We start from the raw sequence: 12,610 nt of genomic DNA, 5'->3' as shown, positions 1-12,610 counted from the left end.
GTGCTGTGGTATCTGGCGTTTATAAGACATCAACAATACGTCCAGGATGTTTTACCTCCACGCATGAACTTTTCCAGCTGTTTGTGCTCCACTAGCTCTTCTGTGGGATCGGACCAGACGCCGTAGCCTTCACTCCACACACATCAGTGAGTCCTGGGTGTCCGTGACCCTGTCGCTGGTCCACCGGTTGTTCTTCCTTGGAGCACTTTTGTAGGTACTAACCACTGTTTGCCTGGAAATCCTCACAAGACCTACTGCTTCGGAGAAGCTCTGACCCAGACGTCTAGACGTCACAGTTTGATCGACTCTTATTAAAGTCACTCAGATCTTTACGCTTGTCTGTATTTCCTCCTTCACATCGACACAACAACTGTGAGGAGTGACTGTTCACTTGCTGACTAATATATCACACCTTTTATATATGACACTGTAGTCAACGTTTTTCACTTCAACTCTCTGGGGTTTTAATGTTATAGCTGAACGATGTCTTGTGATTTGTCTTGGTAGTTGGTGCTTGGGGTAAATAAAAAGCTGCTGTCCTCTTTTACACACACACACACACACACACACACACACACACACACACACACACACACACACACACACACACACACACACACACACACACTCAAATGACAATATTATAAACCTCTGACAAAAATAATACAATAAAATCTGGCTTAATTTAAAGATTATTAAAAACAGTCCCAATATATAAATAATTCTACCTCTTTGTAGTCTTTCGTCTGAGTTGGTTGCTTAGCAACATAAGGGAAAAAGATTAAAGTATTCCACGGGCAGAACAATGGCTTTTACGGTTCTATTGAATTTAAACCATTTATATATGGATGCGGTCGCAGGTGTGTGTGTGTGTGTGTGTGTGTGTGTGTGTGTGTGTGTTTTAGATTTTGCAAACTATATATTTTTTATATTGCACATATTTTCATTAGATAAGAGAAAATATTTCATTTCTGGTCCTCCATCTCTTATCTCTTGTCTCGTCTGGCTGAGTGCGTCCGTACTCCTTGGCGTAGAGGTTCCCGCTTTTCAGTCTCAGCTCTGTTTGGACAGGTGACTCCAACTGGCAGATGACGCTCTGGGCCACAGCCGGGGCTTCTGGGAATAAAGACAGACTGGAGCAGGCCTAGCTGGAACGACTCTGTAGGCTTTCCCCACCCGCCGGCACTGGTCTCTCCAGGGATGACAGAGTTTCAAGCTGATTAATTTGACTGGCAGAGAAAAGGGAGGAAGGTGGGATTAAAAAGACGCGTGACATTGTCCCTTTATTACCGGAGCGTCACGCTGGCAGCAGCCGTAAGCAAATAAGACAAGGCTCTCTGGGAGGGGTGGCTCTGAAAAAACATCACAGTGGCGCGCTTATAACAGCCAAAGAGGAATTTTCCAGCTTTGTCACAGGAGGCGTATTTAACTAGTGGGCATCCTAGTGGGGTGGCACGACAGAGGTAGTGTAACTAATCATTTAACGTTTTGTTCATCTGTTACATTCATTACTCGCTTAACCAGGCTGCCGCGAATAAAAGCGTGTTTCAGGGGTTTGGTAAATATGACAAAAAATACTTAATTACTGTTAGAACAACTTACATTTAATGTATTTTCACACCTGAACTGTTTCCCTGTGATTATAAAGTGGTGTAAACAGAATCCTGGGTTGTGTAGTTGGAGGTTTCACACTGCTCCTACTGCCCCCGGGGTTAACACTGAATCCTGGCTCTTCATAATCTGCCCTTGTGTCACACTGTACATCCCTAAACCCTGCTGTAACCTTCTTCTTATTTGCATATTCGCGTATCGACAGTCCTGATTGGATAAATCCGGCAGGCGGCCGCTTTAAATAACGGCTCGTCTCACGCTTTCACGTCAGTGAGGAAAAAAGTTCAGCTCTGTGGTTCTGCACCCGAGCAGGTTCTGTTATCTTTCACAGCTTTATCCTCTTTTTTTGCTCTTTTTAAGTTTGTCGTTTAGTCGACCGTCCGTCCGTCCGTCCGTATCAGACCTGCTCTAATGTTTCGGTGTGACGTATTTTCCCCTCGCTACGGCGCACACTTCCGTGATGTTCTGGGTTTTGTCTCCTGACTCTATCTACAGAGCCGTTTTTGTTCGGTGTCGTTCAGCTACGTCCTGGTTTTCACCTGATACGAAGATGAAACGTGTTCGCTTTCTGATCGGGTGACTGTTGCTAAGCAACAAGCCGTAACATTGTACCAGCGCATCGTTTCACACCGTACAGGTTCGTCACCGTGATGTGGAGTTTATACTGTAAAAGCTTCAGAGTTTCACCCCACTTCTAGGTCACACATGTAATACGTTCCTCTACCCGGGGTAAAAGTGGGGGTAAAAACAGGGTTTAGAAAGACAAGAACCAGAGGATAAGCTCAGTGTGAAAAGCCTCATAGAGTAAGTCTTGTTAAAGAAAACAATATATCCCATCATTTCCACAATAAATAAATATGATGAAACTTAAGAAAGTCAAAGTCTTCAGAAGAAGTGCAGCACGATAACACGATCTTCAACCGATGTCCTCATAAAAGTGTACAGCGTGTGCCTGAGACGACCGAGACACATCCCTAAAGCCGAAGACTTTTATGCAAAATATTAAATTATATTTATTTATTTATTTATTTATTTTAGATTTTATTACTGTTTACGGCTTTTATTGTAGTTTTTGTACATTCAACTTCAAGTGTTTAACCGCTTCTCTTTTTTCAGTCCTGTAAATGAACATCCCAGAACATCTCAGAACATCCAGCAGCTCCAGAACATCCCAGAACATCCAACAGCTCCAGAACATCCAGCAGATCAAGAACATCCCAGAACATCCAGCAGCTCCAGAACATCCAGCAGCTCCAGAACATCCCAGAACATCCAACAGCTCCAGAACATCCAGCAGATCAAGAACATCCAGCAGCTCCAGAACATCCAGCAGCTCCAGAACATCCCAGAACATCCAGCAGCTCCAGAACATCCAGCAAATCCAGAACATCCAGCAGATCCAGAACATCCAGCAGATCCAGCAGATCCAGAACATCCAGCAGATCCAGAACATCCAGCAGCTCCAGAACATCCCAGAACATCCAGCAGCTCCAGAACATCCAGCAGACCCACGTCACACCTACACATGTGATGGTCTTCGTCTTTGTACTTCTACATATCAGCAAAAACCCCGAAGCTTTTTGGATCTTCAGAAACTTTTCATTATTAAGAGTCTAACAACATATTTATTATCATTATTATTTTACAGCATTAATATCTTGATATTTTTTATGTATTTTTATGGAAGTTTATATGCTTTTAATTCAGCGTCTGAATACCTTTACGTGGTATCTGTAAATAATTCAGACTTTTCGGATCGAGTGAATAAATATCTCTAAAAGGTTGGTCAGTAATATAATAGTTTACATCCTGTGTGAAAGCGTAGAAGACGCGGCGTCCTTGATGTGCTAGCATGTTCTGCTCTGTGCTTATTTTGTTTGTTCAAAGTGAAAAAATAAACAAAGAAAAGCTTTGAACGTTTCAGCTCTGCCTTTATCCGTGAGATGTTTGTAGGGACTTCTGTCAGGAGCCCGAGCCGGAGCCGGGGGCTTTCATTAACGCAGACGCTTTGAGAGACGTCGAGATCAGTGGCACATTATTCACAATGACAACAACGTAACTTATGCTAAAGCTATAAACAACCTTGATGTGATGCACGGTGGCCATGTTAGCTTAGCTGCTGCCTTTCACACGGTCTGAAAGTTTGTGGGTGACAAAACTGACATGTTTTGAGCTGAGTATGGACTCTGAATGATCATCTGGTACACTATGGTTCTTGGTCAAGGTGTTGAGGAACCTATGAAGGACCTTAAAATCTGTGAACAAGGTTCTTCAGAGAATGTCAGGGGTTCTTATTATTTACTGAAAGGTTCGTTGGGGAACCAAAAAAGGTTTTTCTATGCCATCACTGCAAACCTTATTTTATTTATTTATTTATTTATTTATTTATTTATTTATTTATTTATTTATTTATTCAACATCTTCATCTTCAGCATCAACATCACTTTCACCTTCAGCCTCATCTTCACCATTACCTTCAGCATGGTGCTACTTGCCTGAAATCTTCCAAACTATTTTCTAACATCTTTAATACATCAGTGGAGCGTTTCTATTGCAAAGAATAGAAAGAGGTTCGAGGAAGTGGGGGCACGATGGCTTAGCGGTTAGCACGTTCGCCTCACACCTCCAGGGTTGGAGGTTCGATTCCCGCCTCACACCTCCAGGGTTGGGGGTTCGATTCCCGCCTCCACCTTGTGTGTGTGGAGTTTGCATGTTCTCCCCGTGCCTCGGGGGTTTCCTCCGGGTACTCCGGTTTCCTCCCCCGGTCCAAAGACATGCATGGTAGGTTGATTGGCATCTCTGGAAAATTGTCCGTAGTGTGTGTGTGTGTGTGAGTGAATGAGAGTGTGTGTGTGTGCCCTGTGATGGGTTGGCACTCCGTCCAGGGTGTATCCTGCCTCGATGCCCGATGACGCCTGAGATAGGCACAGGCTCCCCGTGACCCGAGAAGTTCGGATAAGCGGTAGAAGATGAGTGAGAGAGAAAGAGGTTCTTGTTTTGGTTCTTCAGGAACCTTGATTTTTAAGAGTGTATCGTGACGATTCTTTTTTCTCTTTTTTTTTTTTGCCTGCACTTTAAAAGAAAAATTGAACAAATCCTACTTTCATTTCATTTATTTAATTATTTTAACTTTTAGCAGTGCCGCGATGCTATCTGGAGAAAATCTGTGCTTCATATTTCATCAAATCCACACAATAGGGAATCTTCAACTTCATCTAATTCCCAAGAAATAAAGAAAAGTCTGTGACAATAATTCATTAAGCTCTCTATAGGCGTCTGTGAGAATATAAAGAGGATCTTTTTAACCTTAACGTTTCGTGGGAGAGATTCGCCTTCGCTCGGCTCGTGCGATTATACAGGGCATAATTCTCCACTTGTTTCTCCAGAGAAAACAAGACAATTAAAGAATAGTACTCGGCTCTCCATGAAGTCACGGATAATTGCGTAAGACAATTAAAGTTAAATGTTCTTGGGAAGAATCTAATATGGAACGTGGCTTTAATTAGTTGCAAATTTTTAACTCGAATAAGCGCAGTTGTGGAGAATGAAATGAAGAAATGAGTCTGGGGGTTTTCTCTGGGAAGAAAACGCTGATCGGACTAGCGTGCTAGCAGCGAGACGCTGTGATTACAGGAGCGCTGACACGAGTCGCGGCACTTTTAAACGTCCTGACTTTTCCTTGACGCTGCAAAACAACAAAAAGTTCAATTTCAAGTTATTTTTTTTGTTTGTTTGTTTTTCAATTTGGTTGATTTTTTTCATTTTTATTTGTTTGAATCACGAGCTAAATATAGGCTTGTCATTAAAATCCCACCTGGAAATAATTTTAAGATTATATACTAAAAAAGAAGGGGGGGGGTCGCGGTGGCTTAGTGGTTAGCACGTTTGCCTCACACCTCCAGGGTCGGGGGTTCGATTCCCACCTCTGCCTAGTGTGTGTGGAGTTTGCATGTTCTCCCCGTGCCTCGGGGGTTTCCTCCGGGTACTCCGGTTTCCTCCCCCGGTCCAAAGACATGCATGGTAGGTTGATTGGCATCTCTGGAAAATTGTCCGTAGTGTGTGTGTGTGTGTGTGTGTGAGTGAATGAGAGTGTGTGTGTGCCCTGTGATGGGTTGGCACTCCTTCCAGGGTGTATCCTGCCTCGATGCCCGATGACGCCTGAGATAGGCACAGGCTCCCCGTGACCCGAGGAGTTCGGATAAACGGTAGAAAATGAATGAATGATTGAATGAATGAATAAAAAAGACTGAGGGTAGGAGAGCCTGTCGCTTTCATGTTCCATCCTAACTAAGCATTTTAGAGCTTTTATATCTGTTTATAAGAAGTTTTTTTTTTTATAGCTTTTATTATGCTGAACATTGAGATACATGGCAACCTCTCTTCACATTTGGGTAAAAAGAGATAATAGACATGTCTCTGATGTCAGGCTGCTCGATACACGTCTACACGTTAAACAGATAGAAACATATCAGTTTCCTGCATGTTTCTGAATCTTCCGCTCTCCTGTTCGTCGCTCCGTCTCCGTGTCCGTCCTCACGCTTTATATCTTTGGCTGAATGGCCGATTCAAAGTCCAGAGGCAGACTGATATATTGGTCATTTCAGATAAAGAGGCCAGTCTAATTGTTTGGGGCCCACAGCCGCCTCAGAGGTGTGTGAGATATCAGCTCCAGCTTTAATGATGATGTTCAGACTGGCTGAAGGGGAGATTCACTCTCTGTAGAATCTCACATTGATTCGCTTTGTGTTTTGCAGCATGTGATATTGAGTAGGAAGGATACTTTCACTCTGGACACACACACACACACACACACACACACACACACACGTGCGCCTGCACACACACACACACACGCGTGCACACACACTCACACAAACACGTACACACGCACTCTTTCACACACACACTCGCACACACATGCACTCTCACACACACACACACACTCACACACTCACACTCACTCACACACACACACACACACACACACACACACACACGCACACATGCACACACTCACACAAACGCACACACTCACACACACACACGCACACACACACACACGCACACGCACACACACACACACATGCGCACGTGTACACACACGTGCGCCTGCACACACACACACATACACGCGTGCACACACACTCACACAAACACACACACGCGCACGCATGCACACACACGCACTCTTTCACACACACACAAACACACACATACACACACACACACGCACTCCCACACACTCACACACACACACACACACACACACACACACACACACACACACGCACGCACACACACACACACAGACACACACAGACACACACACACTCACACACACACAAGAGTGGTCACTGGGCATCCAGTAGAGTGTAACCAGTACACCAGTAGACTCAGTATTTTATAAAAGTTTTCTAATTTTAAAAAACATTTTGTTTGTGATCTGTACTGTACGTTCTCTCTCTCTCTACTGCCAAAAAAAAACTTAGTGAGGTTAAAGATATTGAATAAATCAAGATGATCTACTTTCCGATTCTAACGTTAAAATAAACCTTATTAGATTATCATTAAGCTTTTAACTTCTGTCTTCATTTTAAACGTTAATTAGCAGACAAAAAATCGAATAAAGAAACATGCTGAAAAACAAGAACCATCACGTCTGCATACGTGAGCTCACAGACGACTGTGATTGGCTACTGATGCTCTGATTGACAGGATGAGAGCGTACGTTCGTCCTCTGCAAATCCTGCTCTCTTGACTCCCGGGTAAAGTTGGCTTTGTTCCGTCATCAAGATTCGTCTCAGCTCATTTCCAAATGGCGACGCCCACAAAACTCCATAAAAGGTAAAGAGAGCTGAAAATGAAAAAAGAAGGGATTTTTTTTTTCCAGGCCGAAGTGGAAGTTTCTGAGGTTTTCATTAATTCTTAATAAGCAATAATAAAATCTGTGTCAGAGCAAAACAACAGCAATTTAGTGAGGTGATTAAAAATAAAAGAGTTTAACAACAATACAGAATAATAAGATAAGCGTATTTACATTGAACCGAGTGATCAGGGGAAAAATCACAGTAATTATGTGATTGGAATCCGCTTCATTAACGAGTCTCTTTATATCCTTATTCACAGTCAGGAGCAAAGCGTCGGATATGTCATTTATTTATTTATTAAAAATTCTTTAAGAAAAACAAAACCTGTGCAAATGAACACGTTTGTAGCGTGAAATTCATATCATTTGGAAAATCCAGTGTTTAGCCGATCCTCAAACGGCTCCACGTCACGGCTGTAAACAAACCTTTAAAAAACACCACACACACATACACACACACACACACTTATACACACACACACATTCACACACACACACACATTCACACACACACACACATACACACACACACACACTTATACACACACACTTATACACACATACACACACATACACACACACACACACACACACACACACACACACACACACACACACACATACACACACACACACACACACACACATACACACACACACACACACACACACACACACACACATTCACACACATACACACACACACATTCACACACACACATACACACACACACACACACACAGTCACACACACACACACACAGTCACACACACACACACAGTCACACACACACACACACACACAGTCACACACATACACACACATACACACACACACATTCTCACACACACACACACACACATTCACACACACACACACACACACACACACACACACACACACACACACACACACACACACACACACACACACACACACACACACACACACACTCTGAATAATACATTAGACCTGGCCTGGTGGACAGTTTGCTCTTGACTCAATGACAATTTATACTGGAGGGAATGTTCTAATGTGCAGGAGAATAATCAGTGTCACTCATTAGGAATCCATGTCTATTTTTGCTCGTGACTGTAACATTAAGAGACTAACTACACAGTGCATGTGGGGATTATTATCTGCTCTCACTTTAAAAGAACTCTTCAGGCTTCAGGGACAAGTAGAAATGTGTATACACACACACACACACACACACACACACACACACACACACACACACACACACACACACACACTGATATACTGAGTCTCTCTCTCTCTCTCTCTCTCTCTCTCTCTCTATATATATATATATATATATAGATATATATAGATATATATATATATATATATATATATATATATATGATTATCGCTGCAAAGAATAAAAGGGTTTGAAGGACACATTGTTCTCTGTACACTGTTCTCTGTACACTGTTCTCTGTACACTGTTCTCTGTACACTGTTCTCTGTACACTGTTCTCTGTACACTGTTCTCTGTACACTGTTCTCTGTACACTGTTCTCTGTACACTGTTCTCTGTATACTGTTCTCTGTACACATTCTCTGTACACTGTTCTCTGTACACTGTTCTCTGTACACTGTTCTCTGTACACTGTTCTCTGTATACATTCTCTGTACACTGTTCTCTGTACACTGTTCTCTGTACACGTTCTCTGTACACTGTTCTCTGTATACTGTTCTCTGTACACGTTCTCTGTACACATTCTCTGTACACGTTCTCTGTACACGTTCTCTGTACACGTTCTCTGTACACGTTCTCTGTACACTGTTCTCTGTACACTGTTCTCTGTACACATTCTCTGTATACTGTTCTCTGTATACTGTTCTCTGTACACTGTTCTCTGTACACTGTTCTCTGTATACTGTTCTCTGTACACTGTTCTCTGTACACTGTTCTCTGTACACTGTTCTCTGTATACTGTTCTCTGTACACTGTTCTCTGTATACTGTTCTCTGTACACTGTTCTCTGTACACTGTTCTCTGTATACTGTTCTCTGTACACTGTTCTCTGTATACTGTTCTCTGTACACTGTTCTCTGTACACTGTTCTGAACACATTCTCTGTACACTGTTCTCTGTATACTGTTCTCTGTACACTGTTCTCTGTACACTGTTCTGAACACATTCTCTGTACACTGTTCTCTGTACACTGTTCTCTGTATACTGTTCTGAACACATTCTCTGTACACTGTTCTCTGTACACTGTTCTCTGTACACTGTTCTCTGTACACTGTTCTCTGTATACTGTTCTCTGTACACTGTTCTCTGTACACTGTTCTCTGTACACATTCTCTGTATACTGTTCTCTGTACACTGTTCTCTGTACACTGTTCTCTGTACACTGTTCTCTGTATACTGTTCTCTGTACACATTCTCTGTATACTGTTCTCTGTATACTGTTCTCTGTACACATTCTCTGTATACTGTTCTCTGTATACTGTTCTCTGTATACTGTTCTCTGCACACTGTTCTCTGTACACTGTTCTCTGTACACTGTTCTCTGTACACTGTTCTCTGTACACTGTTCTCTGCACACTGTTCTCTGTACACTGTTCTCTGTATACTGTTCTCTGTACACTGTTCTCTGTATACTGTTCTCTGCACACTGTTCTCTGCACACTGTTCTCTGTACACTGTTCTCTGTACACTGTTCTCTGTATACTGTTCTCTGTACACTGTTCTCTGTATACTGTTCTCTGTACACTGTTCTCTGTATACTGTTCTCTGTACACTGTTCTCTGTACACTGTTCTCTGTATACTGTTCTCTGTACACTGTTCTCTGTATACTGTTCTCTGTACACTGTTCTCTGTACACTGTTCTGAACACATTCTCTGTACACTGTTCTCTGTATACTGTTCTCTGTACACTGTTCTCTGTACACTGTTCTGAACACATTCTCTGTACACTGTTCTCTGTACACTGTTCTCTGTATACTGTTCTCTGTACACTGTTCTCTGTACACTGTTCTGAACACATTCTCTGTACACTGTTCTCTGTACACTGTTCTCTGCACACTGTTCTCTGCACACTGTTCTCTGTACACTGTTCTCTGTACACTGTTCTCTGTACACTGTTCTCTGCACACTGTTCTCTGTACACTGATCTCTGTATACTGTTCTCTGTATACTGTTCTGTACACATTCTCTGTACACTGTTCTCTGTACACTGTTCTCTGTATACTGTTCTCTGTACACTGTTCTCTGTATACTGTTCTCTGTATACTGTTCTGTACACATTCTCTGCACACTGTTCTCTGCACACTGTTCTCTGCACACTGTTCTCTGTACACTGATCTCTGTATACTGTTCTCTGTATACTGTTCTGTACACATTCTCTGTACACTGTTCTCTGCACACTGTTCTCTGTACACTGATCTCTGTATACTGTTCTCTGTATACTGTTCTGTACACATTCTCTGTACACTGTTCTCTGTACACTGTTCTCTGTATACTGTTCTCTGTATACTGTTCTCTGTACACTGTTCTCTGTATACTGTTCTCTGTATACTGTTCTGTACACTGTTCTCTGTATACTGTTCTCTGTACACATTCTCTGTATACTGTTCTCTGTACACTGTTCTCTGTACACTGTTCTCTGTATACTGTTCTCTGTATACTGTTCTCTGTACACTGTTCTCTGTACACTGTTCTCTGCACACTGTTCTCTATACACTGTTCTCTATACACTGTTCTCTATACACTGTTCTCTGTACACTGTTCTCTGTACACTGTTCTCTGCACACTGTTCTCTGTACACTGATCTCTGTATACTGTTCTCTGTATACTGTTCTGTACACATTCTCTGTACACTGTTCTCTGTACACTGTTCTCTGTATACTGTTCTCTGTACACTGTTCTCTGTATACTGTTCTCTGTATACTGTTCTGTACACATTCTCTGCACACTGTTCTCTGCACACTGTTCTCTGCACACTGTTCTCTGTACACTGATCTCTGTATACTGTTCTCTGTATACTGTTCTGTACACATTCTCTGTACACTGTTCTCTGCACACTATTCTCTGTACACTGATCTCTGTATACTGTTCTCTGTATACTGTTCTGTACACATTCTCTGTACACTGTTCTCTGTACACTGTTCTCTGTACACATTCTCTGTATACTGTTCTCTGTACACTGTTCTCTGTACACTGTTCTCTGTATACTGTTCTCTGTATACTGTTCTCTGTACACTGTTCTCTGTACACTGTTCTCTGCACACTGTTCTCTATACACTGTTCTCTATACACTGTTCTCTATACACTGTTCTCTGTACACTGTTCTCTGTACACTGTTCTCTGCACACTGTTCTCTGTACACTGATCTCTGTATACTGTTCTCTGTATACTGTTCTGTACACATTCTCTGTACACTGTTCTCTGTACACTGTTCTCTGTATACTGTTCTCTGTACACTGTTCTCTGTATACTGTTCTCTGTATACTGTTCTGTACACATTCTCTGCACACTGTTCTCTGCACACTGTTCTCTGCACACTGTTCTCTGTACACTGATCTCTGTATACTGTTCTCTGTATACTGTTCTGTACACATTCTCTGTACACTGTTCTCTGCACACTATTCTCTGTACACTGATCTCTGTATACTGTTCTCTGTATACTGTTCTGTACACATTCTCTGTACACTGTTCTCTGTACACTGTTCTCTGTATACTGTTCTCTGTATACTGTTCTCTGTACACTGTTCTCTGTATACTGTTCTCTGTATACTGTTCTGTACACTGTTCTCTGTATACTGTTCTCTGTACACATTCTCTGTATACTGTTCTCTGTACACTGTTCTCTGTACACTGTTCTCTGTATACTGTTCTCTGTATACTGTTCTCTGTACACTGTTCTCTGCACACTGTTCTCTGCACACTGTTCTCTATACACTGTTCTCTATACACTGTTCTCTGTACACTGTTCTCTGTACACATCTCTTCTGTGTGACGATTATATACTTAGGTTTATTACACACTATGGACGTCCAGTGATGCCTCGAGATGCCTCAAACGTGAGGATGAGAGGAAACGTGAGGATTGGTTACAAACTGAAATGGAATTTAATAAATGGGTTTAATAGCGAATATACGAGGAGGGAAAAATCGG

At 42.1% G+C, this 12,610-nt stretch overlaps 1 protein-coding gene across 1 annotated transcript; it reads left to right on the top strand.

Annotated features, from left to right (window-relative positions):
• Positions 1-1,881: 1,881 nt before the first annotated feature.
• Positions 1,882-3,394, top strand: LOC125139874. Its single transcript, XM_047805810.1, has 2 exons — positions 1,882-2,248; positions 2,728-3,394. The coding sequence occupies exon 2, from the start codon at positions 2,736-2,738 to the stop codon at positions 3,387-3,389; it is 654 nt and encodes a 217-aa protein (XP_047661766.1). The 5' UTR covers positions 1,882-2,248; positions 2,728-2,735; the 3' UTR covers positions 3,390-3,394.
• The last annotated feature ends 9,216 nt before the right edge of the window (positions 3,395-12,610 follow it).

The sequence above is a fragment of the Tachysurus fulvidraco genome, chromosome 21 (assembly GCF_022655615.1).
Source record: "Tachysurus fulvidraco isolate hzauxx_2018 chromosome 21, HZAU_PFXX_2.0, whole genome shotgun sequence".
NCBI classification, from domain to species: Eukaryota; Metazoa; Chordata; class Actinopteri; order Siluriformes; family Bagridae; genus Tachysurus; species Tachysurus fulvidraco.
Note: the sequence above shows the minus strand (reverse complement) of the source record. Positions and strands in the feature narration are given on the sequence as shown.